Source organism: Vipera berus (genome assembly GCF_964194415.1).
Source record: "Vipera berus genome assembly, chromosome: 4".
NCBI lineage: Eukaryota > Metazoa > Chordata > Lepidosauria > Squamata > Viperidae > Vipera > Vipera berus.
The window spans coordinates 87,150,469-87,177,774 of NC_138206.1; the positions used below are offsets into that span (position 1 = coordinate 87,150,469).

Consider the following 27,306-nt stretch of genomic DNA (forward strand, 5'->3'; position numbering starts at 1 on the left):
CTCCGTTCCTCCGCGCAGACCTGCCGACGTTTGGGGAGGTTTGGGCGCCTCCCCAAACCTCCCCAAACGTCGGCAGGTCTCCGTTCCTCCTGCCGATGTTTGGGGAGGTTTGGGCGCCTCCCCAAACCTCCCCAAACGTCGGCAGGTCTCTGTTCCTCCGCGCAGACCTGCCGACATTTGGGGAGGCGCCCAAACCTCCCCAAACGTCGGCAGGAGGAACGGAGACCTGCCGACGTTTGGGGAGGTTTGGGGAGGCGCCCAAACCTCCCCAAACGTCGGCAGGTCTGCGCGGAGGAACGGAGACCTGCCGACGTTTGGGGAGGTTTGGGGAGGCGCCCAAACCTCCCCAAACGTCGGCAGGAGGAACGGAGATCTGCCGACGTTTGGGGAGGTTTGGGGAGGCGCCCAAACCTCCCCAAACGTCAGCAGGAGGAACGGAGACCTGCCGACGTTTGGGGAGGTTTGGGGAGGCGCCCAAACCTCCCCAAACGTCGGCAGGTCTGCGCGGAGGAACGGAGACCTGCCGACGTTTGGGGAGGTTTGGGGAGGCGCCCAAACCTCCCCAAACGTCGGCAGGAGGAACGGAGACCTGCCGACGTTTGGGGAGGTTTGGGGAGGCGCCCAAACCTCCCCAAGCGTCGGCAGGTCTGCGCGGAGGAACGGAGACCTGCCGACGTTTGGGGAGGTTTGGGGAGGCGCCCAAACCTCCCCAAACGTCGGCAGGAGGAACGGAGACCTGCCGACGTTTGGGGAGGTTTGGGGAAGCGCCCAAACCTCCCCAAACGTCGGCAGGTCTGCACGGAGGAACAGAGACCTGCCGACGTTTGGGGAGGTTTGGGGAGGCGCCCAAACCTCCCCAAACGTCGGCAGGAGGAACGGAGACCTGCCGACGTTTGGGGAGGTTTGGGGAGGCGCCCAAACCTCCCCAAACGTCGGCAGGAGGAACGGAGACCTGCCGACGTTTGGGGAGGTTTGGGGAGGCGCCCAAACCTCCCCAAACGTCGGCAGGTCTGCGCGGAGGAACGGAGACCTGCCGACGTTTGGGGAGGTTTGGGGAGGCGCCCAAACCTCCCCAAACGTCGGCAGGTCTCCGTTCCTCCGCGCCCTGCCTGCCTGCTTCTTTCCGCAGCGGAAAGAAGCAGGCAGGCAGGGCGCGGAGGTCCGGAGACCTGCCGACGTTTGGGGAGGCGCCCAAACCTCCCCAAACGTCGGCAGGTCTCCGTTCCTCCGCGCCCTGCCTGCCTGCTTCTTTCCGCTGCGGAAAGAAGCAGGCAGGCAGGGCGCGGAGGTCCGGAGACCTGCCGACGTTTGGGGAGGTTTGGGGAGGTGCGCGCGCACCTCCCCAAACCTCCCCAAACTTCGGCAGGTCTCCGGACGGCGGCGGCTTGGGAGAGGTGCGCGCGATCCTGGAAGCACCGAAGCCTCGGCCGCGCGCAAGTCCTCGGTAAGCTCCGGGCGGTCACTTGCTTCGCGTCTCCTGAGGGAAGGGGGGGCGACTGGAGCGGGCGTGTTTCCTCGCCTGGTAAATGTTAATGCAAAACTAAAGCTGAAAAAATTTATAAGGTTATTGATGGTCCAAAAGATGGAATGTCAAAATAAATAAGACGTGTAAAATTATTGATAAATGTAAGAAAGCTGTTAAGTAGCTGATGGATGGAATAAGAAGTATATTAATTTAAACGAGGCAGTATGTATTAAAGGAAAAAAGAGAGGAAATATTGGCTGTAACAGTTGGAGATTTGTATTAATGCACATATGTACATAATAGAATTATTATAACCCAGACACCACATTGTTTTTCAAAGGTATATTGGAAAATTAATAAAAAGTTTTTAAAAAATAAAGCTTGGGAAAAAAGCAATAACAGGACATTGATTGTATATAAGGATTGAACGTAAACACAGTTAAGATATGTATAAGCTAAAACTTATTGATAAATGTAATAATGATGTTTTTACTTAGTTGATAATAGTAAGAACTGTATTAGCCTAATAGGAGATAGTAGATATTAAGGGGAAGAGAGAAAATATCTGATGTTAAGCTTGTAAATATCTTACTGCTAAGCTTGTAAGCCGCCCTGAGTCTTCGGAGAAGGGCGGGATATAAATGGAATTAAAATAAATAAATAAAATAAATGTTGTAACTTGAGATTTGTACTAAATATTTATGTATGTTATTAAACTATTGATTAACCCATCCACCACGTTGCTTTTTAAATACTTAATTAGAAAATTAGAAAACTAATAAAATATTATAAAAAATATATTCATAATTATTAATCTGCATCTGTCAGCCTTCAAGCACCATTCAACCATGAATAAACTTCCAAGTAGGAAATATCATGACATTTGAAACAACCATACATTTAGCGGTCTTGTTTTCATTTTCCTTAATGGGATAGTGGAGTGGATAACAGTTTGGCACACAGTTACATATGAATGTAGAATTCTGGAAGAGGGAAATGAAATAGGAAACAGAGAAAGTAAAATTTGTAGGTTGCCAAAACTTTGATCTTATATGGTAAGATACATTCCATGATTGTATAAGTATCCTTTTTGAAATTCTTTATGTTTGAGCTGAATTTTATGATATTTCTATTTTTTGTTATAGATATTAAGTTGATGTTGAATTTAATTACGGCAGCGAGACTTTTAGTAGCCCAATATTGGAAGAAGGAAGAACTGCCGACTATAGAAGAGTGGACTTTAAAAGTTTCTAACTTGGCGGAAATGGCAAAGATTTCAGCGTATTTGAAAGACCAATCGCAACAGATACATTGTGGAATGGAGGAGATGGATTGATTATATCCAGAATAAATATGGGACTAAAAAGTTTCATTTAGCATTTGAATAAGTAGCGGATTTATATGATGTATAATTACTTTGTAGTTATTTTATTACTATTCTGATGATGGTGAGTTAAAGTGCGATAGAATTTAATGTTTTACAGTTGTTAGCATATTTTAGATTATGTTTATTTGTATTTTTATACCCTGTATTCAGCTCTGGGAAGTCGGGGAGGGGGAGGGAGGTTTTGGGGAGAGGGGGGGAGGAGGGGTTTTTTGTATTCAAAAATGTATTTTAAAACTTTTCAATTTAAAAAAAAAAGAAAGACCATTTAGTTGCAGTTTTTTTGGAAGAACTAGCCCATTTGTATTCATTAGATCACCTCCCTATTACTCCAATTTCCCAGAATTGTCCTTATAGGTTCATCTTCCATTCAATCTGTTCTTCTTCCTTCTCCTCAAATTTCTTCTGAGTTATATAGAAAGACAGAGGACTTAATTGACCAACAAATCCAGCCAATGGAAAATTCAAAAAGGGAGTGAAAACACTGAAAATGGAAAATAATTATGAATATCTAATTCACTGGGTACTTTATTTAGTTATTTTTTATCATGCCTTTATTATTTTTATGAATAACTCAAGGTGGTGAGCATACTTTTTCCTTCCTGAGTTGAGAAAAAGTGACTGACTCAAATAGAATGTTCATGTTACTGTGTTAAATATTAACATCTGTTTTGATTTTTTTTTAGTATTTTTAGTTTACCCAATAGCTTTGGTTTCCATTCAGCCAATCATTGGCTTTCAGTGACCAAAAAGCTGAATAAAAAAACTGAATAATCAAATAATTAATACTTCACTTACAACTTTTATTTTACATGAGTCTGATAGCTGTAGAGGCTAAAAACCAAGTGCATAAAAATATAACACTTTGATTATGGACGAAAAGTTTAATATTCTACCTTTTGGGCTTCTATCTTCATTGAATTCCACTCAGGATTTAAGGCAACACAATAAAGAAATTCCTTCAATGCTTCTTCAATCCTTCCTAATCCAGAAAGAGCTTGTGCTTTGACATAATGACCCTGCATGCATAGAAAGAAAGAGTGTGATAAGGAGCTCAAGCTTCATGATTCCAAGAAATATTGGCTAGAGTGTCTTTACCTCTTACAAGCATGATGGTATTTCAAAATAGAACAGAAAATGAAGATAAGAAACAAAGGTGCAAAGGGAAACAATGATGGGTGCAAATTTTAATCACACGATACATTTTAGTGTGGGAAATGTATCTAAGTCAAACAACTAGGCTTTGCACACTTTAGCAAATTGCAGAAGGGTATAACTAGTAATGCTGCAATTACTTTCAATATCATTTTATGTCTCTTACATATTTTTAGAGACAGTATGTATCCCCAAAGAATTGAGGTCAGCTAGTAAAGAGTCAGTTTTGTGTAATAGTTAAGGCACCAGACTAGAAACCCTCGCTGAAGAGATTTAAATTATATGTGAGAAAAAAATCCCTTTTTATACGCAGAGATATTTTGTTTTTTTTTAACTGTCAATTTGCAAACATATACTGTACCTTAGGCCAATGGGGTTTATTTTGACACAGTATTTCTGCATCATGAAGGGCTTTTTGATAATTCTTCATAGCTGTACAAAGTTCTGCCTGCTGTGCTATTAACCAACATTTACAGGAAGCTGGAATACAAGAAGAAAATGTGTAAATGACAAATGATGACTTTCTGAAACAGTAACTAACTAAATATTAGTCACTCATTCTTTTGTAACAAAAATGTCTTCAAATAAGTTATATGAGCAAATGTGTATGTTATGTTGCTAAATTTTACTCAATTGAGAAAAACAGTCTGCAAAATTAAAATTCGTAGCATGTGTATGATAATATAAATAAATATAAATGTAACCAATGCAATACAATCTGGTTATGTGGTGCTTTTGGTTTAAGGCCAAAAAGGCATTTTGGAGCACAGAACATGAATACATACTGACCTGCAATTTCTTAAACCAAATAACTTTTTTGCCAGGGTGCCATGGCGGCTGTAGGGAATAGCCACATAATCTGTGAAAAGATGTGGCTATTTTATAAATTGTACACAAATGCCACATTTAAATCCCTGTAGCTCCGAAGAGCTTTCTTTTCTTTCAAATCTAAAGCAGTTTCTTGCCTTGTAATATATTAATTTTAAAAAAATAACTAGTTCATTCTTTATTACTATAAACTTCCCAGCATATTCAGGCATACAGCAATTTCCAAAATTATTCATAAGAGTATTTCTAAACTTGCAGGAAGTAGCCTTAGCTTTTTTCAGGCTTTAATGTGAACATTTAATACACAACTGATCCAAAATGTTTTAAAAATGTTGATCAATGTAGTTGGAAAGATAAATTGATATGATATGAATGATTACTGGGAATGCTTAAATACTGCCTTATCCAGGAATATTAGTATGTTCTGCTTGAAATACAAGGACAGCATAATCTACATCTAGAAAAGAGTTTTGTATCAGCAAACTTTCTTGCTTTCATGCTCTCCATTTCAGCTACGTTTACCATCTTCCAATTCAGTAATGCCCTCATTTATTAAGGATCCTCTGGAATCTTACCCAACCTGTAAAACAACAATAGAAATGATGGCCTACATATTATGATCAATAATATCACAAGCCACTTAGAAATCTAAAGGAATCAGGACAACTTAAGCTTTAGTAACATATCCATGATAGAAGTGATAAAAGTCTTCCCCAATTATAAATCATTTCCATTTCATTCATTACAGAAAGTTAAGTCCAGAGTATAACTTATTTCAGTCAGGTTCTTGTGTATCAAGGAGATTCTGGATTTTCCAATATTAATGTTGATATTTTTTATCAAAATGCAAATAAATTGGTCTATGCACTGTATGGATGATAGTTCTCAATCTTAACAGTTGATACCATTTCTGCCTGGTTGTGCATCAAGCAAACATGCCTATTTATATATTAGGTACCCACACTTATTCATATATCCTTACTCAGTAGGTCTCCTGTTGTAGTAGCATTCCATCAATTCTAGGTTCTCTTGTCTCATTCAAGCCCACTTATTGTCAGACTGACCTGGTTCCCCAAAATCTGACATGAACCTGTTAATCTGGGTGGCGTCCAAACTGGCATGACTCTCCTAGTTCATGTCAGTCTTACATTTGACGTGGGCAAGTATTATGCCAGGATTTCAACCCTGGTTTTCCACGTCAAAGGCAGTGCTGTAACCACTACAATATAACAGACACACACACTCAATCTATCTGGAAATCCTTCAACTGTAATATGTTCTTGTGGTTAAGCTACATTGGGAATTTATTAATCAGACTGCACACACAAACACATTTTTGTAACTTGAAAAAGCTATCTAGCAACCAACAGTTATTCTATGCTTCTTTCAAAGTTCATTCATTCTAGCCTATTCCTGTGTGCATTATGTTAATTCTTTACTTGGGTAAAAGATAAATGGCTAATATAAAAAAGATACGAATAATGTCATAAAGAGCCTTGGTGGAGCAGTGGGCTAATGCCTCCTTAAGTAACACCAGCTGCCTGCAATTAGTGCAGGTTCGCATCCCACCAGGCTCAAGGTTGACTCAGCCTTCCATCCTTCCGAGGTAGGTAAAATGAGGACCCAGATTGTTGGGGGCAATTAAGCTGACTTTGTAATAATGCCACTTGGGGGGTGTGTGAAAGCCCTAATAAGCAGGCATATACATAGAATGAAGGCTACTGCTAAGCTTGTAAGCCGCCCTGAGTCTTCGGAGAAGGGCGGGATATAAATGGAATTAAAATAAAAAAAAATATTTTCAACATTAACTTAAATGTCATAGTTCCAACATTGATTTTTAAACAAATATGACAAAATAGTGCTCTGGCAGAATGGTTACAATCTAAATTATGCAACACAATCAGCAGGGTAGAGCAAAAACAAACTGTCACATACAGGCAGGTCCAAGCACAACTGAGACTAGAGTTTTGGTTGCTAAGCAAGGTGGTTAAATGAGTCACACCCAATTTTACAATCTATTTGTCGTGGTTGGTTGATTTATTTATTTATTTATTTATTGATTGATTGATTGGACTTATATGCCGCCCTATCTCCCAAAGGACTCAGGGTGGCTAACAACAATAAAAATACAATAATACAAAAGTTAAAAAAAAGAATTAAACTAGCAGCCCCAATAATAAGTTAAAAACATTTTAAAAATCCCTGTCAGTCCAGGTCAGCCTGATGGAAAAGGAATGTTTTAAGGCCACGGCGAAAGGACCAGAGATCCGGGGCCATCCAGAGCTCAAGGGGAAGTTGGTTCCACAGGGCTGGCGCTCCCACAGAGAAGGCCCTCCTCCTGGGGGTCGCCAGCCGACATTGTCTAGCCGACGGCACCCTGAGGAGGCCCTCCCTGTGTGAGCGTACTGGGCGATGGGAAGTCGTTCCCGGCAGCAGACGGTCCTGCAAATATCCCGGGCCTAGGCCATGTAGGGCTTTAAAGGTAAGTACCAACACCTTAAATCTCACCCGGAGGGCAACCGGTAACCAATGCAGCTCACGCAGGAGGGGTGTAATATGGGAGTATCAGGATGCTCCCATCACTACCCGCACGGCCGCATTCTGCACCAGCTGGAGCCTCTGGTGGTCTTCAAGGGCAGCCCCATGTAGAGAGCATTGCAGTAATCTATACGGGAGGTAACAAGTGCGTGAGTGACCGTACGTAGGGCATCTCGGTCCAGATAGGGGCACAACTGGCGCACCAGACGAACCTGGGCAAATGCCCCCCTGGCCACAACTCCTATATGATCTTCAAAACTGAGTCGTGTATCCAGGAGGACGCCTAAGTTGCACGCCCTATCAACGGGAGGTAACACCTCTCCTCCCATAACCAAAGATGGAACCTCTTGGACTAAATGAGATGCCGATACGTAAAGCCACTCAGTCTTGGCCGGGTTGAGCTGGAGCCGGTTCTTCCCCATTCAGATCCGTACCGCTTCCAGGCAACGGGATATCACGTCGAGGGCATCGCTGGGTTGGTTCGGGGTGGAGATGAAAAGCTGGGTATCATAAGCATATTGATGATACCTCACCCCGAAACCACGGATGATCTCACCCAGTGGCTTCATGTAGATGTTGAACAGGAGGGGAGAGAGGACCGACCCCTGAGACACCCCACAACTAAGGGGCCTCGGGGTTGACCTCTGCCCTCCTGCCAACACCATCTGCGAACGGCCCGAGAGGTAGGAGAACCACCGTAAAACGGTACCTCCCACTCCCAACCCCCTCAAGACATCGCTGCAAGATACCATGGTCGATGGTATCAAAAGCCGCTGAGAGATCTAATAGGACCAGGACAGAGGAATAACCCCTATCTCGGGCCCGCCAGAGATCATCCACCAGCGCGACCAATGCCGTCTCCATGCTGTACCTGGGCCTGAAACCCGATTGGTATGGGTCCAGATACTCAGTTTCCTCCAGGACCAAAGGGAGCTGCCGAGCCACCACGCTCTCAACAACCTTCACAAGGAAGCGAAGGTTGGAGACAGGACGAAAGTTATTTAAAATAGCTGGATCCAAGGCAGGTTTCTTGAGGAGGGGCCTCACCACCGCCTCCTTCAAGGTGGCAGGGAAGCACCCCTCACTCAAGGAAGCATTAATAACTGCCAGGAGCCAGCCTCGTGTAACCTCCCGAGCCGCATAAACCAGCCAGGAAGGACACGGGTCCAACAAACACGTGGCGGCACTTAATTTCCCCATGATCCTGTCCACTTCATCCGGAGTCACAGGATCAAACTCCTTCCAAATGTTATCGGCCAAACCCATCGCTTCCCCCTCGTCAAACACTGCCCAGTCGGAGTCCAGACCAGCCCGAATCTGAGCGATTTTATTCACCAGATACTGACTAAACTGCTCGGCCCATCCCCATAAGGGGTCCTCCCCCATCCCCTGATTTAAAAGGGAACGGGTCACCCTAAACAGGGCGGCCAGGCGGTTATCTATGGACGCAATGAGGGTGGCGAAGTGAGCACGCTTCGCCACCTCCATTGCCACAAGGTAAGATCTAGAAAAGGATCTTAACTGTGTTCGGTCAGACTCGGACCAACTGGACCTCCAAATGCTCTCTAGGCCCCTTCTCCGGTGCTTCATCTCCCGCAGGTCCATGGAAAACCAAGGAGCCAACTGGGATCTGTGCCAGGTCAGAGGCCGCAAAGGCACAACGCGGTCGAGAGCCTCCGAAGCAGCCCGTTGCCAGGCGTCAACTAAGGTCTCGACTGGGCTGTGGGAAAGGGAGGTAGGAATCAATCCAAGCGCCGTCTGGAACCTATCCGGTTGTTAAGTGAATCATTGCAGTTAAGTGAATCATGTGGTTGTTAAGTTAATATTGCTTTCCCCACTAACTTTGCTTATTGGAAGTCAACTGGGAAGGTTGCAAATGGGGATCACGACTCCAGGAGGCTGCAACCATTGTAAATATATGTTGGTTGCCAGGAACCCAAATTTTGATCACATGATCACGGGGATGCTGTGAATGTTGTAAGTAAGAGTTGTAGGTCATTTTTTGAGTGTCATTGTAACTTCAAATGGTCACTAAATTGCACTACCTGCAATTGTAATATTTTGTCCCACTAAATACCCTAATACAGACCTTTCCCAGATGTGACTATTTCCTATTAAACCATCTGGACAAATCATATTAAACTAATCTTGGATAGGAGACCACCAGGAAACCCAGAGTTATATCTGAACATAAAAAGAATAATAACAATATCAAAATTATTGTGGATGAAAGCAACAGCAAACAACATCACCAAGAAAACTACTAGGCTGTGTGCATGAACTGTCATCATAACAAAAAATTAAATTGCTTCATAAAAATGTGAGCTACTGACAGTCTCTAGGTAACTAGACTCCCACTACATGATATTGTCTTCTAACTATGAAAACCAATTTTAGAGAAACAAATGTGATGCTTTTGGAAGGGAAAAGGAAAATTGCTTCCTTTCTAAATGATGCACCATTTCATTTCAAATATATTTCTTATGTCCCTGGTCACGGTCAGCTAGTTTAATTTTTAAACTCTGTTTGAAAAAAAGAACCAATACATTTTAAACTGGCTGCTGTGGTTAATAAAACCTACTTTGTATTAAATGGGTAAGATTTATTTAAAGTGAATTATTTGTACTAGGTGGACAAATAACACTCTTCCTCAAATTACCACCATCCAGATGCGTTAGGACTTTAGGCATGTTGGCTAAGAGCTGTACACTGAATTTGCATATCTAGAAGGTACCAGGACCAGGAAGGCTGAAAAAGCTTATTAAACCTAAACCTAAAATAAGACATATTTACTAGACCAAAGCATGTGACCTCGAATAAGGTAAGACATTTTACTAGGCCAAAAGATGCAAAACACCTATGTGGAGCACCTTGTCAATGCCTCACTGAACACTGTTTATTTAAAACCTATAAAAGTAAACAAAGGAAGAAAAACAAAATTATATAAGTATAAACTTCCACGTTGTATTTTAATCAACTCTTTAGATTAAAAAGAAGAAAAAAAGATGGAACTGATGTTAAGTCTATCAGCAACTGTACAAAATCTGTTCTTACTGTATACTGACTCTGAAAGTTCTTTGAAAATTGGAAGTTTTAGGAATTCATTTTGGAATCATTAGATTATCCCTCACCTAGAAGTTCCTTTTCCACAGATTGCTAATGGATAATCTTTAAACTTAGAACTGATGGCGGGGGGGGAAAAACCAACAACACTTTACAAGGCATTACAATGGAGTTATTTAACTTAATTTTTCTTCTTAAAAGTAATTTGGAAAACGCTTGTTTCTTTGATAATGCCCTTCTAAACTGTAGCAAAGAATTATCTCAAGAAGCAATAGGTAAAGAGCAAGCAGATTCAGGTTCCAAGGCAAACAACAGAACATTATGATATTTACCACAAGTACGGATATCTACAGTAATGTCAGGCTCGGGTGACAATCTGTTCAGTTAATTCCTGTCACAACCAATGGATCACCGCTGATTAATCTGGGGAAAAAAGTATGTATCTACAGAGTGATTAATATTTGTCCACTTAGGTCACAGGTGTCAACTCACCACATCACGTGATGTGTTACAACGTATCACAACCTTTTTCGCCGGAACTGGGGTGGGCGCAGCCTCTACATGATGCAACCGGACTGCGGGCCAGCAGTTTGACATCCCTGGTCTAGGTTATCTGTCTCTTTTTCTACAACTAAAGAAAAAATGTCTATATTTCATAACATTTCTAAATGTCTGGAATCTTTTCTGATGTTGAATAAATGCCTGGAGTACTATTAATGGTGAGCTCTATATTAATCAAATATGATCAAACATTATGTCCCATGAACATCCCATCTTTCTACAATCAAGGTCAATATCCAACAATTAATTACAAGACCTATTAAAACGTCAAATTAATAGTCTACCATCACTCCAAGGTCACAGAAGATGACAGATGGAGGAAAAAATCCTTGCCATCTGTTATTTCTGCTATTTTTTAGTCCTTAAAAGGACTGTGGGACTGTAGGGTTGTGTGTGAAGCCAGGAGATCCTCGCGGATGTCTGGCTACCAGTTCGTCTGTTACTCATTTAGCACCACCCAGGAGGCACGTGTGGCTTAAGGATTGCCACGGACGTAACTTTGCCCCCAGCTATTGACTGGATTTCCAAACTCGACATTAAACTCTGAAATGTTATTTCTGTTTTCCTCTTAGGTTTTATTATTATTATTATTTATTTTTAAATTGTTTTAACTGTTTTAACTTGTAAATATGAAGTGCTTTTAATATTAATATTGTGTGTGACCTGCCATACGCTAAATAAATAAATCCTTGCCATAATCCTATCAATAAATGTAATGGACACAGATAATTATTCCATATTTGACAACATATCTCAATCAAAAGATAATTGCTTAATGGATTGAAATATTCTATTCTAAATGGGCTCATATCAAACTTGTTCTGAACCTGCGTTAATAATAATAGCAATAAACAATATCTTAACTGCACATGGTATACAGCAACAGGCCAACAGCAGGAAACACTCAAAAAGTCTATATAGGTTACTGAGAGTATCAAAAGTCACAATGAAAGCTTATATTTTATTTACTGGGAAATCTTACACATGCCCGCTCAGAAATAATTCTAATAAATTCAACGAGAAATATTCTCTGGGAAATGTGTATCTTCTCTTTTTTCCACTTTGGAGTGCTTCAACTATAACAGGAGTATAACTCCCATAATTATTTCATTATACTGACTGGGAAAAGGCTAGTTATTAAGGTGACCAATCGTCCTCCTTTAGGGAGGACAGTCCCTTCTTTTGTAAGCTCTGTCCTCTCTCGAAAAGTGTCCTCCTACATGTCCTCCTTTTCGATATTTGAAGATTAATTTGTAAATCTCCGTATTCGATTGATGCCGATCAGATCCGTTGCGTGTGATGTGACATATTTGTATTTGACATGACGATTCGTCAAGGCTCGGTACAGTGCGGCGAGATGCGATTATGAGACACATGCGCTCTGCACAGAATTATTTTGAGAGTGTGCCACGTGCAAAAGTGCACCGCACGCAAGTGGCTTTGTTTACTTCTTACCGAAATGTGACACGGCGGACAAATTAGACTCACTTATTTCTCAGTGAATATTCAATCATACACAGGTGAGCACAATAATTCACGTTTTATTAATTCATTATCTATTTAATTTTATAATTTGTATAATTTTAGTTACAAGTTTATACGCTTATGTTGTTTCAGTTTTAATAATTAATTTTATTTATTCATAATGAATGTGCTTGCATCGTTCGTGTAGCTCTATATTTTATTTTTAATTTTAAATTTCATTTAGGGATGGAAAAATCAAAAAAGAGGAAATGCTATTTCAACAATAAATTGAATAAGGAATTTCCATTCCTCATATCAAAGAAGGATAACATTGTTTTCTGCAATATTTGCAGCAGAGAATTTTGTATTGCAGTTGGGGGCAGAGCAACTATTATGAAACACTTGACCACCAAGAAACATAAGCAATCATCAAATGCATCTGCTTCCAGTTGTAAAGTAACCAGTTTTTTTAAAACTTCAAATTATTCTGAAGATGAAAAACAATTAGCTGCAATGGAGGGAACATTTGCATTTCATACCATAATTCACAATCAAAGTTTTCGTAGTATGGATTGTACAACTAAATTATTGAAAAAGTTTCATGATTCTAAATTTTCATGCGACAAGACAAAATGCGAGGCTATTATTAAATCAGTATTTAAAAATTACTGTGACAAAATACTTACAGAAGACTTAGAAACTGCAGCATTTGCAACGGTTTTATCTGATGCATCCAATCATAATGAAACTAAATTGTATCCAATACTAGTAAGATATTTTAATGTTACCAAGGGCATTCAAGTAAAAAAATTAAATTTAGAATCCATTGAGGGCGAAACTGCTGAAATTTTGTCAAACCATCTATACAGAGTAATAAACGAAAACAATTTGAAATCCAAAGTTGTTGCACTAACAGCTGATAATACAAACACAAATTTTGGTGGGTGAAGATGCAAAGGGGTGAATAATGTGTATGTAAAATTACAAGATTTACTCGAAAAGAAAATACTAGGAATAGGTTGTAATGCACGTATTTTGTCAAAAGCAATCAACACGGCGTCATGTGCCATGCCAATTGATGTAGAAGTAATAATAACTACAATTTATTTGTTTTTAGTCGTTTTACTGTTCGTGTGGCTACTTTAAAACAATTTTGTGAAGAAGCGAATGTTCAATACAAAAAACTTTTAGGATATTCAAAAGTTAGATGGCTTGCTCTAATACCTGCTATAAAGCATGTTCTACAATTATTTGAGCCTCTCTGTTCATATTTTTTAAGTTTAGACAAATGTCCTAAAATCCTGGAATCGTTTTTCAATAATGAAATATCTGTGATATTAATGTATTTTGTACATAATCAAGCATCTATTTTTCACAAAACGATTCAAAAGATTGAAGGTGAACACATTTCAGCTACAGAAGTTAGTATTATTTTGAATGACTTTATCCTTCAATATAAAACTTGATTTGAAGAAAAATTTCTTTCTTTAGTTATAAAAAGAAAATTGCCAGACTTAGAGGAATCAAATCCGGGCATAATGGAAAAGTTTATCAAAGAAGCGCAGAACTTTTACCAAACATGTTTTCAATATATTGAAGAATGGTCTGAAACAAATATCACAGGAAATAACAGTTTTCAATGGTGTTTTTTGAATTCATCGCACGTTTATTGGACAGATATTGAATCTTGTGTTGAGTTTTTATCTAAAGAAATGCCGGACATTAAAATAGATGACAATTGTCTCTTTGAAGAAATTAGAAGACCGAATGTATTATTAAATTCTGAAAAATTAATACAATGGGAAAATAAACACATTGAAATTGATAAAAGATGGGTGGAAATATTCAGCCATTTCGAAAATGAACATATTCCATGTGAAAATTTATTTATTCTTGTTCAATTTACGTTGTGCTGCCCTGGAACTAATGCAGCAATTAAAAGGGTTTTTCCAATTGCTAATGATTTTTGGAAAAGTAAGAAATCAAAACTGAATGTTGACAACTCTAGCTGTAGCAGTTGCCATAAAATTCAATATGAAGGATATTTCTTGTTCAGATATTTCCAATATATTGTTAGAAGATGATACATTGACAAAAATATTCATTCAATGGAAAAGTAATTTAAATAATAATAGGCATGTAAGCATAATTACAATATAAAATGTTATTGTTGCAAATGTTTTTATTATGCATTTATCATATTATAGTGTATTCTGTATTATTGTTGCAATGAATAAAATGTTTATTTTATTTACAATATTTTTTTCTTCAATTTATTTGTGTCCTCCTCATTGTAAAAAAGTTGGTCACCTTATAGTTATAAATTTCAGCATTAAAGCTCTTTTATAAGCCATCATACAGACAACAAAGTAGTTACCACAAAAATATTGGACACTTACTAAAAAATTCTTCAAAGACTTGTCTTGAGAGAAAAGGGCAAAGCAAGGTGATTTATACTTAAGCTAATTTAATTAAGTAACAGGAATAGGCAGAGATATCCCACTACTAAATCTCTGTGATTGAGAGAAGAAAAAGCATATGTAATGTAACCTTCTCAAAAGTGCCCCATTTAGCAGCTTTTATGTTCAGTAAGTCTAGACAGTCTGACTCAGCTGATTTCAGCAGCTTTGGGAAAATAATTAAAAAAAAGGCAGCACCAAAGGAAACTGTCTCCTTAGAGCCATGTAAGAATCTGGCCATTGAAATGGTAAAGCCTTTCTGCATTCAGGAGAGCAGAAGGAAACAGTGGCTGAAGAAGGAAATGGTACAGATACCATTAAAACAACACGGGATAAAGACCTGACTTATATCAGGAAATGCTAGGCTCTGGAATAGTCAAAGATTTCCTGGAAAACAGGGGCAAACCATTTCTCTACCAAAAAATAAAAAGTAGAAATGTAGAGGCAAAGATAATGGATAGATTCAGAATTGAGACTTCTTTATGCTATTAGTACGCTAAGAGAACACAGCCATATACCCATTGTCCTGTCAGGATTGAATTAGAGAGCCCTTTTATGTAAGGTATTGTCTGCTATACTATACAAGAATCCCTCAGAAGAAATGGAGTAGCCTTCATATTGAATAAAAAAGTAGGAAAATTAATACTGGGATACAATCCCCAAAATGACAGAATGATCTCAGTTTGAATCCAAGGCAAGCCATTCAATATCACAGTAGTCCAAGTCTATGCCCCAACCACAGGTGCTGAAGAGGATGAAATTGACCGGTTCTATGAAGCCCTACAGCACCTTATAGAACTAACACCAAAAAATGATGTCCTTATCATCATGGGGGATTGGAATGCTAAAATAGGAAGCCAAAAGATAACCAGAATAACAGGCAAGTTTGGCCTTGGAGTACAAAATGAAGCAGGGCACAGGTTGACAGAATTTTGTCAAGAGAATACAATGGTCATAGCAAACACTCTTTTTCAACAACCCAAGAGACGGCTATACACATGGACATCACCAGATGGTCAACACAGAAATCAGATTGACTATGTGCTCTGTAGCCAAAGATGGAGAAGCTCTATACAGTCAGTAAAAACAAGACCAGGAGCTAACTGTGGCTCAGATCATGAGCTTCTCGTTGCAAAATTTAGAATGAAGAAAGTAGGGAAAAGCACTAGGGCACTCAGGTATGAACTAAATCACATCCCTGATAAATATACAGTAGAGGTGACAAACAGATTTAAGGAATTAGATCTGATAGACAGAGTGCCTGAAGAACTATGGACGGAGGTTTGCAACATTGAACAAGAGGTAGCAACTAAAACCATCCCAAAGAAAAAGAAATGCAAGAAAGCAAAATGGCTGTCTGAGGAAGCTTCGCAAATAGCTGAGGAAAGCCTAATGCTGGGAAAGATTGAGGGCAAGAGAAGAAGGGGACAACAGAGAATGAGGTGGCTGGATGGAGTCACTGAAGCAGTAGGTGTGAGCTTAAATGGATTCCAGAAGATGGTAGAGGACAGGAAGGCCTGGAGGTAAGTTGTCCATGGGGTCGCGATGGGTTAGACACGATTTTGCAGCTATCAACAACAACATACATTGTTAACTGAGCTTTATTGTAGTTTTTGCTACTATATCACTATCAAAATTATTTCTGTGTAATGGCCTATAAGACAATTACTGTATATACTTGAGTATAAGCCGACTCGAGTATAAGCCGAGACCCCCAATTTCACCCCCAAAAACTGGAAAAAGTTATTGACTCGAGTATAAGCCGATCCGCCGTTCTGCAAGCCTCCGCCGCCGGCGGAGGCTGGATCCGCGCTCTGCAAGCCTCTGCTGCCAGCAGAGGCTCGATCCGCCATTTTGCAAGCCTGAATACACAGGAATACCCTGTGTGGCCGCGGCTCTCGGGGAAGCCCTGGCTGTCCGCTTCCTCACTCCACGCTGCCATTCGGGGCCCGCGCGTTCCCCGGGCAAATCGCGGCGCCCAGCAGGCGAGGAAACACGCCCGCTCCAGTCGCCCCCCCTTCCCTCAGGAGACGCGAAGCAAGTGACCGCCCGGAGCTTACCGAGGACTTGCGCGCGGCCGAGGCTTCGGTGCTTCCAGGATCGCGCGCACCTCTCCCAAGCCGCCGCCGTCCGGAGACCTGCCGAAGTTTGGGGAGGTTTGGGGAGGTGCGCGCGCACCTCCCCAAACCTCCCCAAACGTCGGCAGTTCTCCGGACCTCCGCACCCTGCCTGCCTGCTTCTTTCCGCTGCGGAAAGAAGCAGGCAGGCAGGGCGCGGAGGTCCGGAGAACTGCCGACGTTTGGGGAGGTTTGGGGAGGCGCGCACCTCCCCAAACCTCCCCAAACGTCGGCAGGTCTCCGGACCTCCGCGCCCTGCCTGCCTGCTTCTTTCCGCTGCGGAAAGAAGCAGGCAGGCAGGGCGCGGAAGTCCGGAGACCTGCCGACGTTTGGGGAGGTTTGGGGAGGTGCCCAAACCTCCCCAAACGTCGGCAGTTCTCCGGACCTCCGCGCCCTGCCTGCCTGCTTCTTTCCGCAGTGGAAAGAAGCAGGCAGGCAGGGCGTGGAGGTCCGGAGACCTGCCGACGTTTGGGGAGGTTTGGGGAGGCGCGCACCTCCCCAAACTTCGGCAGGTCTCCGGACGGCGGTGGCTTGGGAGAGGTGCGCGCGATCCCGGAAGCACCAAAGCCTCGGCCGCGCACAAGTCCTCGGTAAGTTTTTTTTTTGACTGGAGTATAAGCCGAAGTGGAATTTTTCAGCCCAAAAAGTGGGCTGAAAAATTCGGCTTATACTCAAGTATATACGGTACTACATACGGAGACTTCCCTGCTCATTTTAATGGTCTCGAACAGCATTATCAGAAAGTTGTCAATAAAAAGACGCTGTGAAAATCTATGATCTATTTTTGCCATTTACCACAGTTTTAGAATAACATTATGTACCACTTGGATTGACCCTGGAAGGAGGCTTATTATCTCTTTTTAAAGAAATCTCTTACTGGTTTGTGATGGTGAAATCAAAACTCATTAGCAATGCAGTTCATAGTCAGAATTAATCCTGATGTATTAGCCCTGAAAGATGTCTTACTAATATAGAAGAGAATGAAATACATGGTCTCCCTCATAATAATTACATTAGATAAATAAAATCTGAATGAAGCACTTTCAATTCTACATGCTTAATCACAATTTTGCCACAACTTATCTTGCAAACAATCTCAAAAACATGAATTCTTACTCAGAAACAAAAAAAAGAGGGAGAAGCTAGTTTTGTTAACTATAGGTTTTAAACTATTTGACTGCATGGGCACGTATGAACCTATTTTTAAATGTTTAAATATAGCAGTTCTCATATGGGAACCAAAGTTGATTTACTGAGTGTAGATTTCTCATATAGGGATCAATAAAATGGCATCCAAAATGGAATAATATCTCTTACACAATAGCAGATAAAGCCAAACAAGATTTAGGGAGGAGAGGGGAAAATTAATTGTAATTAATACTGAAAATTGTCTAATCTTATTTTTAACGGTCAACACAGATATTTAGACAATAACTCATTCAAATACCTTCCCTGAAAGAATTCAAGATGAAAAGAATGAATTTTTCGTTATTTTGATACTCTACTATTATTTTTAGGTCAAATACCAATGCCAGCAACATAATGGAAAGCTGTAGTAAATCAATTCCTATAAGTAGTTCAGATATTGAGTGTCTTAAAGCAAACTGGGTGAAAAGGAGAAAACCTGTGAGGAGAGAGTTATTTGCAACAGGAATGCCTGCTGGGAGACACAATCAAGGTCCAAATTACACAAAGCTGTCTAGGAATTCAATAGCTAGCAGGGGTCCTATTTATAGCAATGTGGGTAGAAAAACATATTGAAAAAGTACTCAGCAACTTCTTTAGTACTATCAGACAATCCCATCCATTCACACAATTTCTGAAAGACATACCATTTACAATAACAGGAATGCCCTGGTGGAACTGGCGTTCTCTTATTGTACAGATAACTTACGACCATTCATTCAGCAACTGTTTGAAATTACAATGGTACTGTAGGGACTTACAACCCCTGCCTAAAGTTCCAATCATTGAGCATTCCACGGTCATGTGATCAAAGTTTGGGTGATTAGCAACGTGCCCACCCTTACAACCAAGCAGTGTTGCAAACACACACCCCCAGGCAAAGAGGCCTTTGCTGGCAAGTTTTACTGGCATACGGAAACTTGCTGTAGACCGAAAGGTGTTGGCTGGCTAGGCCCAATAGCATGTGGGCTTTCCACCTCCATTCCCAAGCCCCTTCTCCTGCCCACCACAGATAGAAGGCCTCAGCCAGCTAGGCCCAGTGGCATGCAGATCTTGTTGCTCCCCCACCAATACTACCAAGAGGCCTGGACTTCTTTTTGCCCCACTTTGCCCAAGTCCACTTACCTTTCCTGCTGTTGCTAACAGATGTGCCCAATTGATGCAAAGCTCAGCTAGAAACCTACCCAAAACAATCTTCCTCAAAGCTGGAGGCAATCTTTCTCAAGGCTGTACATGAAGTCAGCCAGCAAAGTGGCTTTGAATGTTGGGTCTTTTAGTATCAAAGTTTTTTCACGTCTAGTCCTGCTTGATACACAATCTGAGGGCCCTCTTGGACTCGCGGCTCCTACTAGAAGAGCAAGTGGTAACCAAGGCAGACAAAGAGAGTCTTTGCACATCTTCAAGCTGTGCACCGATTGTGCCCTCCCATTTGGGCTATTGTAATATGCTCCACATGGGCTGCCCTTGAGCATTTGGAAGCTTTTGCTGGTACAAAATGCAGCTGTATAGGTCGTAAATGGTGTTGGCTATAGTTCAGGGGCTGCATTGACTGCCAATGTGCTTCTAGGCGCAATTCAATGTACTAGTTGTCACTGTTTAAAGCCCTTCACATCTTGAGCCAGGTTACTCTTCTCCCAGTTATTTTTACCAGCCCAATCTAGTCTGGCAAGATGGGCATTCTTCAGGTCCCATCAGCCAGGGAATATTGGCTGACAGGGATAAGGAGACATACCTTTTTTCTTAGCCATTGCCCTCTAATCTGTGTCTCTCTCCAGATATTAGAATGGCCCCCAACTCTGATGGCCTTTTGGAAGGACTTGAAGACTTGGCTATGTACCCAGCCTGAGGTCCCAAGTGTGTGAAGGGCTCCATTTCCTGATTTATGTTGACACTGATGGATTAAAATATTTCTTGGCTGATAACTGAATTGAATTTCTTTTTGTATTGTCTAAATTTTCTTTATGATTGTATGCTGCCCAGAGTTACTTGTTTGAGGGCTATACAAATTGAATGAATGAATGAATGAATGAATGAATGAATGAATGAATGAATGAATGAATGCTCTTCTCCAGTAACAGCAAAGGCTGATCTTCAAAGGCATCCAGTTTTATTTGTAGTCATCTGACCTCCACATCTTTCTTTGGTAAATAAGTACATATACAGCTATAATAATACAGCTATGCCAACATTCAGGAATCATTAGGATATTGTTTAACTATAAAGTTCTGTTAAACCCTATACTCAGAAGTAATACTAGCTTTGCTTCTGCATAATGCAGACAAAACAATCCTTACACAGAGTTTGGACAAAAGGTTTTTATCTCCTTAATAAAGGAAATTTCAAGTGTAATTATTATCTGACTTAGCTGGCCCTTGTTTACTCTGTATATTTGTTACATAAGCCTGCAAAGGTTAGCAACTTTGGATAAAATCATTAATAAGTAAATCACTATGGATGTTTTACCAGCAGAGGTCAAAGGTAATGGTTCTGCAATGAATCTGTCTATTTTGTATCAAAGCGGCAGTACCAACACATTTTACATATGGCTGTTTTCATCATAAACCGGAAAAGGCTTTTCTAGAAATGCTGCAGGATGAGTCATAAACTGCAAGGCAGTAAAGCATTTCACTGTTGATAACTTGATACAGAGTGATTAATTCAGGCTTTGTTTTCCATTGGATCCCATTCATTAGACCTTCTGCTTTCCAATGTAAAAAGTACATAATCCTCTAGAATGTAGGTAAAACCTGTCGTAAATTATGTGCATTTCCACATATCCTCTATCTTATATACACAAGGTAGCTCTAAACAAAAGTTAGGTAATGTTGTGTGGCAAGATTTATTGACTTTCTCTGACACATTCTTATGTATTTATTTAAAAACCCAGATCTGTGGCATGTTTAACACCAAACATTATAAATACAGTAAGTCAAATACATTATCACTGAATGGAGTAAATTTTTGTGTCAAACACTTAGATTTGCTCCTTAAGCTTAAGTTTAAATTGCTTAGACATCTAAGACTATATTCTTTCAAGTAATCAAATGAGAAGCAGCTCTGCAATATCTCCACTTCTGTGTAAACGTTTATTTGTAGCTTATTTAGTATTTTAAAAGAAATCCCTGCCACTGACAATCAGCTCCATTTGTAATTCTGAGATAAGTATACTTTTGTTCATCTAATAAGCAACCATTGTGCCAAAGAAGCTCTGGAGTTTATATCAGATACCTGGTAGCCTAAAATTGAGGCAGGGAGAATCTACAAATCACTACTTCACCATAAACAGGCAGCTACATCTGTGCTTTTCTTTAACTCAAAATGAAGTATGGGTATCCAACCTGATCCCTGATACCTTTCTCTGTCCCACATATATAAATAGAAAATTCCACTGAAGGATCTGAGCAGTCTTCATGAGTTATCTACTTTGGAAACACAGCCTCACAAATCTAAGCATAAAGAAATATTAAGAAGGGGGGGGAAATCCCACCAACACATTATAATCCCAACCATTTTATTTTTAAGAAAAGATGCTATGGGTACATCCTAAGTAACAACAGCAATGTATATCTTTGGCACCAGCAACCGTGTCAGCAAGGTCTGGTAAAGTTCCAACTGGAGGGAATCTGGAGGCAACATGACATGATTGCAAGAAAGGAGATGATCTGAAACATAAATTGCACTGAAAGGCAATGACATAGATAAATACCTATCACCCAATTCTACAGTACTGTGGGGTTTTAGACTGGAGTGTTTGCAAAATATGGTAAAAAAATGGCAGCTACCCCAATAAAATCAAAGGTCTCCTTAGCTTGAGAGAACTATCCTGGGCAATCAGGGGCAAAACTTTGCAGCACTCTCCTGGTACAGGAAGCATGTGTGTCTTCTAGAAGAACTTATGAAGTTTCTGGGATGGCCATGTTTGGAATAAATTCTCTAATCCTGCCTAGCCATATCTGGAAATAGATGTTACGAATACTAGGATGAGAAAAACAAATCAAAGAATTAGGACTGGCTTCACATCTGGCTGAGCAGAGCTGCAACTTGGCTCTAACATTTGGCAACAACTTTCTGGCAACTTCATCTTTCTTGTATCATAAGCATTTAATCACTAAAAATAGTTCAAACTCCATACTTTTTGCAGGTAAGATAAAAAAACCCACTGATATCAAATGACTGGGTTTTTCAGAATTATATTTATATTCACCTAACACTTCACTTTTAAAAGTGTTCCTTGGTAATTGCATGCATATCAGTTTTGCCAAAATAGCATTTAAATTTAATGACCTATATTCGTCATAAAATCATCCTAACCTGTTTATGGTTTTGAAGATAAATATAAGAACCATTCATCAAAAAGGGGCACCCTCACTGTGTATTTGGGAAAAGGGAGGAGATAACATAATTTCACAGGTTGTAGCATTTTAATCAAGTTTTTCCCCCCAAAACTTTATTCATATATTTCTTGTCAAATTACAAAACTGAAAAAATCTTAACATTGTTCTAAATCCAGCATGACAAACTGCTGGCCCGCAGGCCGGATGTGTCACACTGAAACCGCGCCAACCCCATTGCCAGCAATGGAGAAAAAGTCCCATTAGATCGCGAGTTTGACATTGCCTGTTCTAAATGCTTTTTCCAGTATGACTGTGGAAAAGCTTTTTATTAGCAATGTCAGAGGGAAAATTCCTATATAAAACAATTAAACTATGTTGCCTATTAAATTTACAAAGATAATTTTGATGTTCATGTTACAAAGATCTAAACTTTTCTTGAGGTGAACAACATAAGTCATGAAATACTTAAGTTTTCCAAAATGCACACGTATTCTACAATGATACAACTATTTGGAAACTAATGGAAAATAACAGTTCAATTAAAGTAGCTAATACATTTCTGTCTACTGGGAAGAACAAAAACAGCAGACAGAAAAAACAAGCATGACTCTTTCTATATAAGACTCTTCCCTAGTCTGTTTAGTTAGCCAGGAAGAGCTCAGTTAGAACAGCATATCAGAAAACTAAGTGTTTTTCTCTGCTTGCATTTCAAAGGTTAGACTGACCTGTAAAATTTAGTGACTTGATTGTATAAGAAGCCTACATCAAATCTCATAAGCAGCATTCAAGACCAAAATATTCAAAGTGTCTATATTTTGCAGTATAGACTATATTACAGTTCTTCTCTTTCCTATTGTGTTGCAATGGTGAAAATGGTGAAAATTATTTGATTTTTGTCAGCTGCAATTCTATACTCATTGTTTCAAGTCTTAAGTTATCTGAACTGAATTTATAATTAAATATACTAGCCTTTTGCATATAATAAAAATGTTGACAAATTCTGTTGCAACCAAATTGTAAGAAATGTTGAGGAAATTCTTAGATGTTTTAGTCTGAATTAAGAAGACTGGCAATGAAGTTACTTCTTAACACAGGGACACACACAGTTTAACGCAGGTATTTCACACCTGCTGGTCCCCAGATATTTTTGATTGTAATTCCCATGTTCTTCATTAGCATGATCATTCATCTAGTGATGTGTGCAATGTATCTGGAGGATATCTGTTAACAGAATGCTGTTCTAGGAATTCTGCCCCAAAGGAAGGGGGCCCAGCAGCATCTGCAGCAAATTTCAGTGGTGGTAAAATGACAACACAGTACATTACAATGATATCATAATACATATGCCATGCTTAAATCCTTGCACTCAATATTTGATGCATGTATGTAAGTTGTGGCACTTATGTGATATCATTGTGCACATTTCATAATTCCTCCCCCTCCCTGATACCCATACTTGTGACACTCATTTCCAGCTACTTCTATGACTAATGGAACCACAGATAATGAAAATCAGATAGGCTATTACTAGTTGGCAGGAGAAAGATGTTAGGTAAAAAGCTATGAAAAGAGAGTGCTACGTCATTCCCGTTTCCAATATACTAACTTTTCCACAGTGCTGTTTCACTGTTTTAATGTTTTATATAAGAGACAACTAGAATTGTCTATTTTTATGTAAGAGACAACTAGAATTATTTCTTACTAACTCACATCTAATTCACATATGAGACCCAGAATATCTTGCTGCCACTTACACCAAGAAATGTAACAACTTACACTAAGATTTCAATGTAAATATCACACAAGTTCATGTCAGTTTTGAAGTAGTACATTTCTTACACTATATTTAACAAGGAATCATTCTACAATTGCAATTGTCAGACTAAAGAGAGTTGTTTGCATAACTAGGAAACTCTGGCTGTTTCTATGATGTATGTGGAAGAATGCAAATCAGTTTATGCTGGCTCTTATGATAATTCAGCAAATGTAATAATTAAAAGATCACATTCACCCCTTCTCCTATTCAAATTTTTAACAATACTACCAATGTCATTGAATTCTGAAATGTGATGGAATGAATGTTACATTTTCAGATCTGTGTCACACTTCTAAACAGGACTGCATTCCAAACGTATTTATCTGATGCTTTATTCATCACACAAGCCTGTATTGCAGGAAAAGTGATCTAAACTAAGTTTGGGTTTTCTATTAGGTTACAGCAGTTAACAGAGAGCTGCACAGAATAGTCAAACGTATAGCATACTTCTAAGGACTGTATTATGTCTGAAACACAACATCAAACTACAGACTCTCAAATAAAAAAATAGAACAACTTTGTTAACACTCTGCAAGTGTGGTGTGTGCCAAGATACGGTTATTGCTAAGAAGTTATACTAGCTCACTCTGAGAGACTGATTACAGTCACAGGTTTCCTCCCCTACTAACCTGTTTCCTACCTAACAGCAAACAATAATACAAGTCGGCCTATTTTTTCACCACCACCCCTTCCGTTCTTTGTGAACCAAAAAGTCGGCTTATGACCGTTACAGGACTGAGGTTTAAATGTCACGCTAATCTTTTCTAAAACTGGCTTGATACAGGCGACCGAGGGAAATCAGCAAGACGAGTACGATATGAATGGGGGAGAGGCGAACGGGCACTCACCGAGTTCAAGGGCCTGGTTGTACTTCTCCAAAGCGGCCGCCAGATCTTGCTTCTCTCGCAAGGCATCCCCTTCGGCGCACAACCGGCGCGCTCTGTTCTCGGCCGGGAACCATTTTTCTAGCAAGCTGCCCAGCACCACGTTGACGCGGAGGTCGGCGGGGGCTTGGCCGGCCGTGCTCGGGGCCGCGGAAGAGGCACAGGCGGAGATGGGACGCCGGAGCGGGCAGCGGACACACTGCCCGCCGCCGCTCCGGGCGCAGCGCTTGCAGTGGGTGTGCCCGCAGTGCAGAGTCACCGGCTCGTGGAGGAGACGCAGGCACGAAGGGCAGCAGAGCGGCTCCGGAGGGCGGCAGCAAGCGGGGTCCCCCAGCGGGTCAGCCGCCTCCGGGGCGCCCCCGCCGCCGCTCCCAGGGCCCTGCCAGGGAGGCAGCCGCAGCTCCTTGTCGCGGACGAGAAGGGCGAAACTCTCGGTCAGCTCGCGTAACTCCTCGGGCCGCAAGCGGGCTAATCTAGCGGCGACGCTGTACGAGTCCAACGCTTCGGCCATGCGCCCCGCGCGGGCCAGCGCGTCCCCTTGGCGGAGGCACAGGCCCCGCTCGGGGTGCGGCAGCTCGGCCAGCTGCGAGCTCAAGATTTCGGCCGCCAGTGCAAACTGTCCGCCTCGGAAAGCCTCCTCGGCCACTTGCAGCATCTCCGGGCAGGGACCGCCGCCAGACAGGGCCTGGGGATGGTGGGCATACTGTTGCGCCGGCTGCCCGGTGTCCGGCCCCAGCTCCATTATCGCCGCCAAGAAGCCAAGTGGGTGTGGCGGCTGTGGCAGCAGCGGGGGGTTGCGGCTGCTACGGCTCCATGGTCCAACTCAGGCTCCGCGAAAGCAGGCGGCGCGGGGAATCGTCCCACCGTAGCCTTCCATCGCCTCCGCCAACGGCTCGGCCCGGCCTCGGACCCTCGCGCTAGAGGGCCGGGTCACTCAGGAGCGCCCCCAGCCCTGCTTCGGGCGGTCCCCGGTGGTGGAAACGGCAGCAGGGTCAGGGGGAGGAGAATCGGACGGCGCGCGCTCCCTGCCTGGAGCCACCCGAGCAGGCCACCGCGACTATTTCTGGGCTCGGGCGCTTATGCAACTCCGAGCCGTTGTATAACTCATCCTCCCCGGCGGAGGGCAGCACCGCCCTACTGAGCCCGCCCAGTCTCCAGCCTGGTGAGCCCGGCGCACATGCCCTCCGCCAGCCGCAGCGCACGTGCGTGGCCGGAGAGAGGTCGGCCCGCCGTTTAAAGGCTTCCTGGAAGGGAAGCCCAGATAACCATAGCTTTCTGGCCGGGCTTCCTCTTACTTCAACCGTAGGGCGGCTCAGTGTGATCTTTCGCCGAGTTGGGTAGGTGACATCTATTTAGAAAGAGCTCCACGGGGCGGTCTTAGTTACCAAGTGCTTAGAACTTCCTTTTCAACCATTGGGTGTAAATGTGGCGTATTTTGATAGACACGTTTTGCGCATCTTGCTTTTTTTAAAAAATTTGGAGAAAACGGGTATTAGGCAAACTTGTTTCGCCTTCCCTTGCAACGTCCGAGGGAAGCGAATGCTGCAACGTTATCAGGCACAGCTGACTGTTTGCTCTCCGTTTGTCGGATGGGAGCGGGACCCGTTCAGTTTTCATAAAAATCGAACCTAATGAGAGATGAGATCCTCTACGAATAATTCAACACGATGGATTACCCCTAATCTAGTCTAGATTACTTTCTAGCAGGAAGTGAACAAAAAATGACAATTTATAAGAATTTACACAATGTGTTAAGTACATCATTGTGGCCTGGTTTGTTGAATCATAAATCATAGCGTGCAAAATACAGAGTTCAAAAATTTGCACTGTCAAGATAAACAAAACATCTTATTCAAATTTATTAATCTATGCTTAATCCTTTTTTTTACCTTTTCATAAGAATGGCTTGCATTATATTCGCAGAGAAAAACTACATGGGTATTCTATAATTCTTTTATGCAAGAACTTATTCTCCCCCTTCAGTATTAAAAGAATTAATTTTTTATATTTGTTATAAACCTGAGTGTTGAATAGTAGCTTCTAAAATTAGACA

The 27,306-nt window shown here is 41.4% G+C and overlaps 1 protein-coding gene across 1 annotated transcript in view; it reads right to left on the reverse strand.

Moving 5' to 3' along the window:
* Positions 1 to 26,267, reverse strand: part of LONRF2 (LON peptidase N-terminal domain and ring finger 2) — a 45,297-nt gene extending 19,030 nt beyond the window's left edge. The window contains exons 1-3 of the mRNA XM_081326469.1: positions 25,218 to 26,267; positions 4,366 to 4,484; positions 3,746 to 3,868 (exon numbers count right to left, since the gene is read on the reverse strand). Of these exons, the coding sequence (XP_081182595.1) occupies positions 3,746 to 3,868; positions 4,366 to 4,484; positions 25,218 to 25,995 (1,020 nt within the window). The 5' untranslated portion in view covers positions 25,996 to 26,267. The remainder of the gene's footprint in view (positions 1 to 3,745; positions 3,869 to 4,365; positions 4,485 to 25,217) is intronic.
* Between the last annotated feature and the right edge of the window lie 1,039 nt (positions 26,268 to 27,306).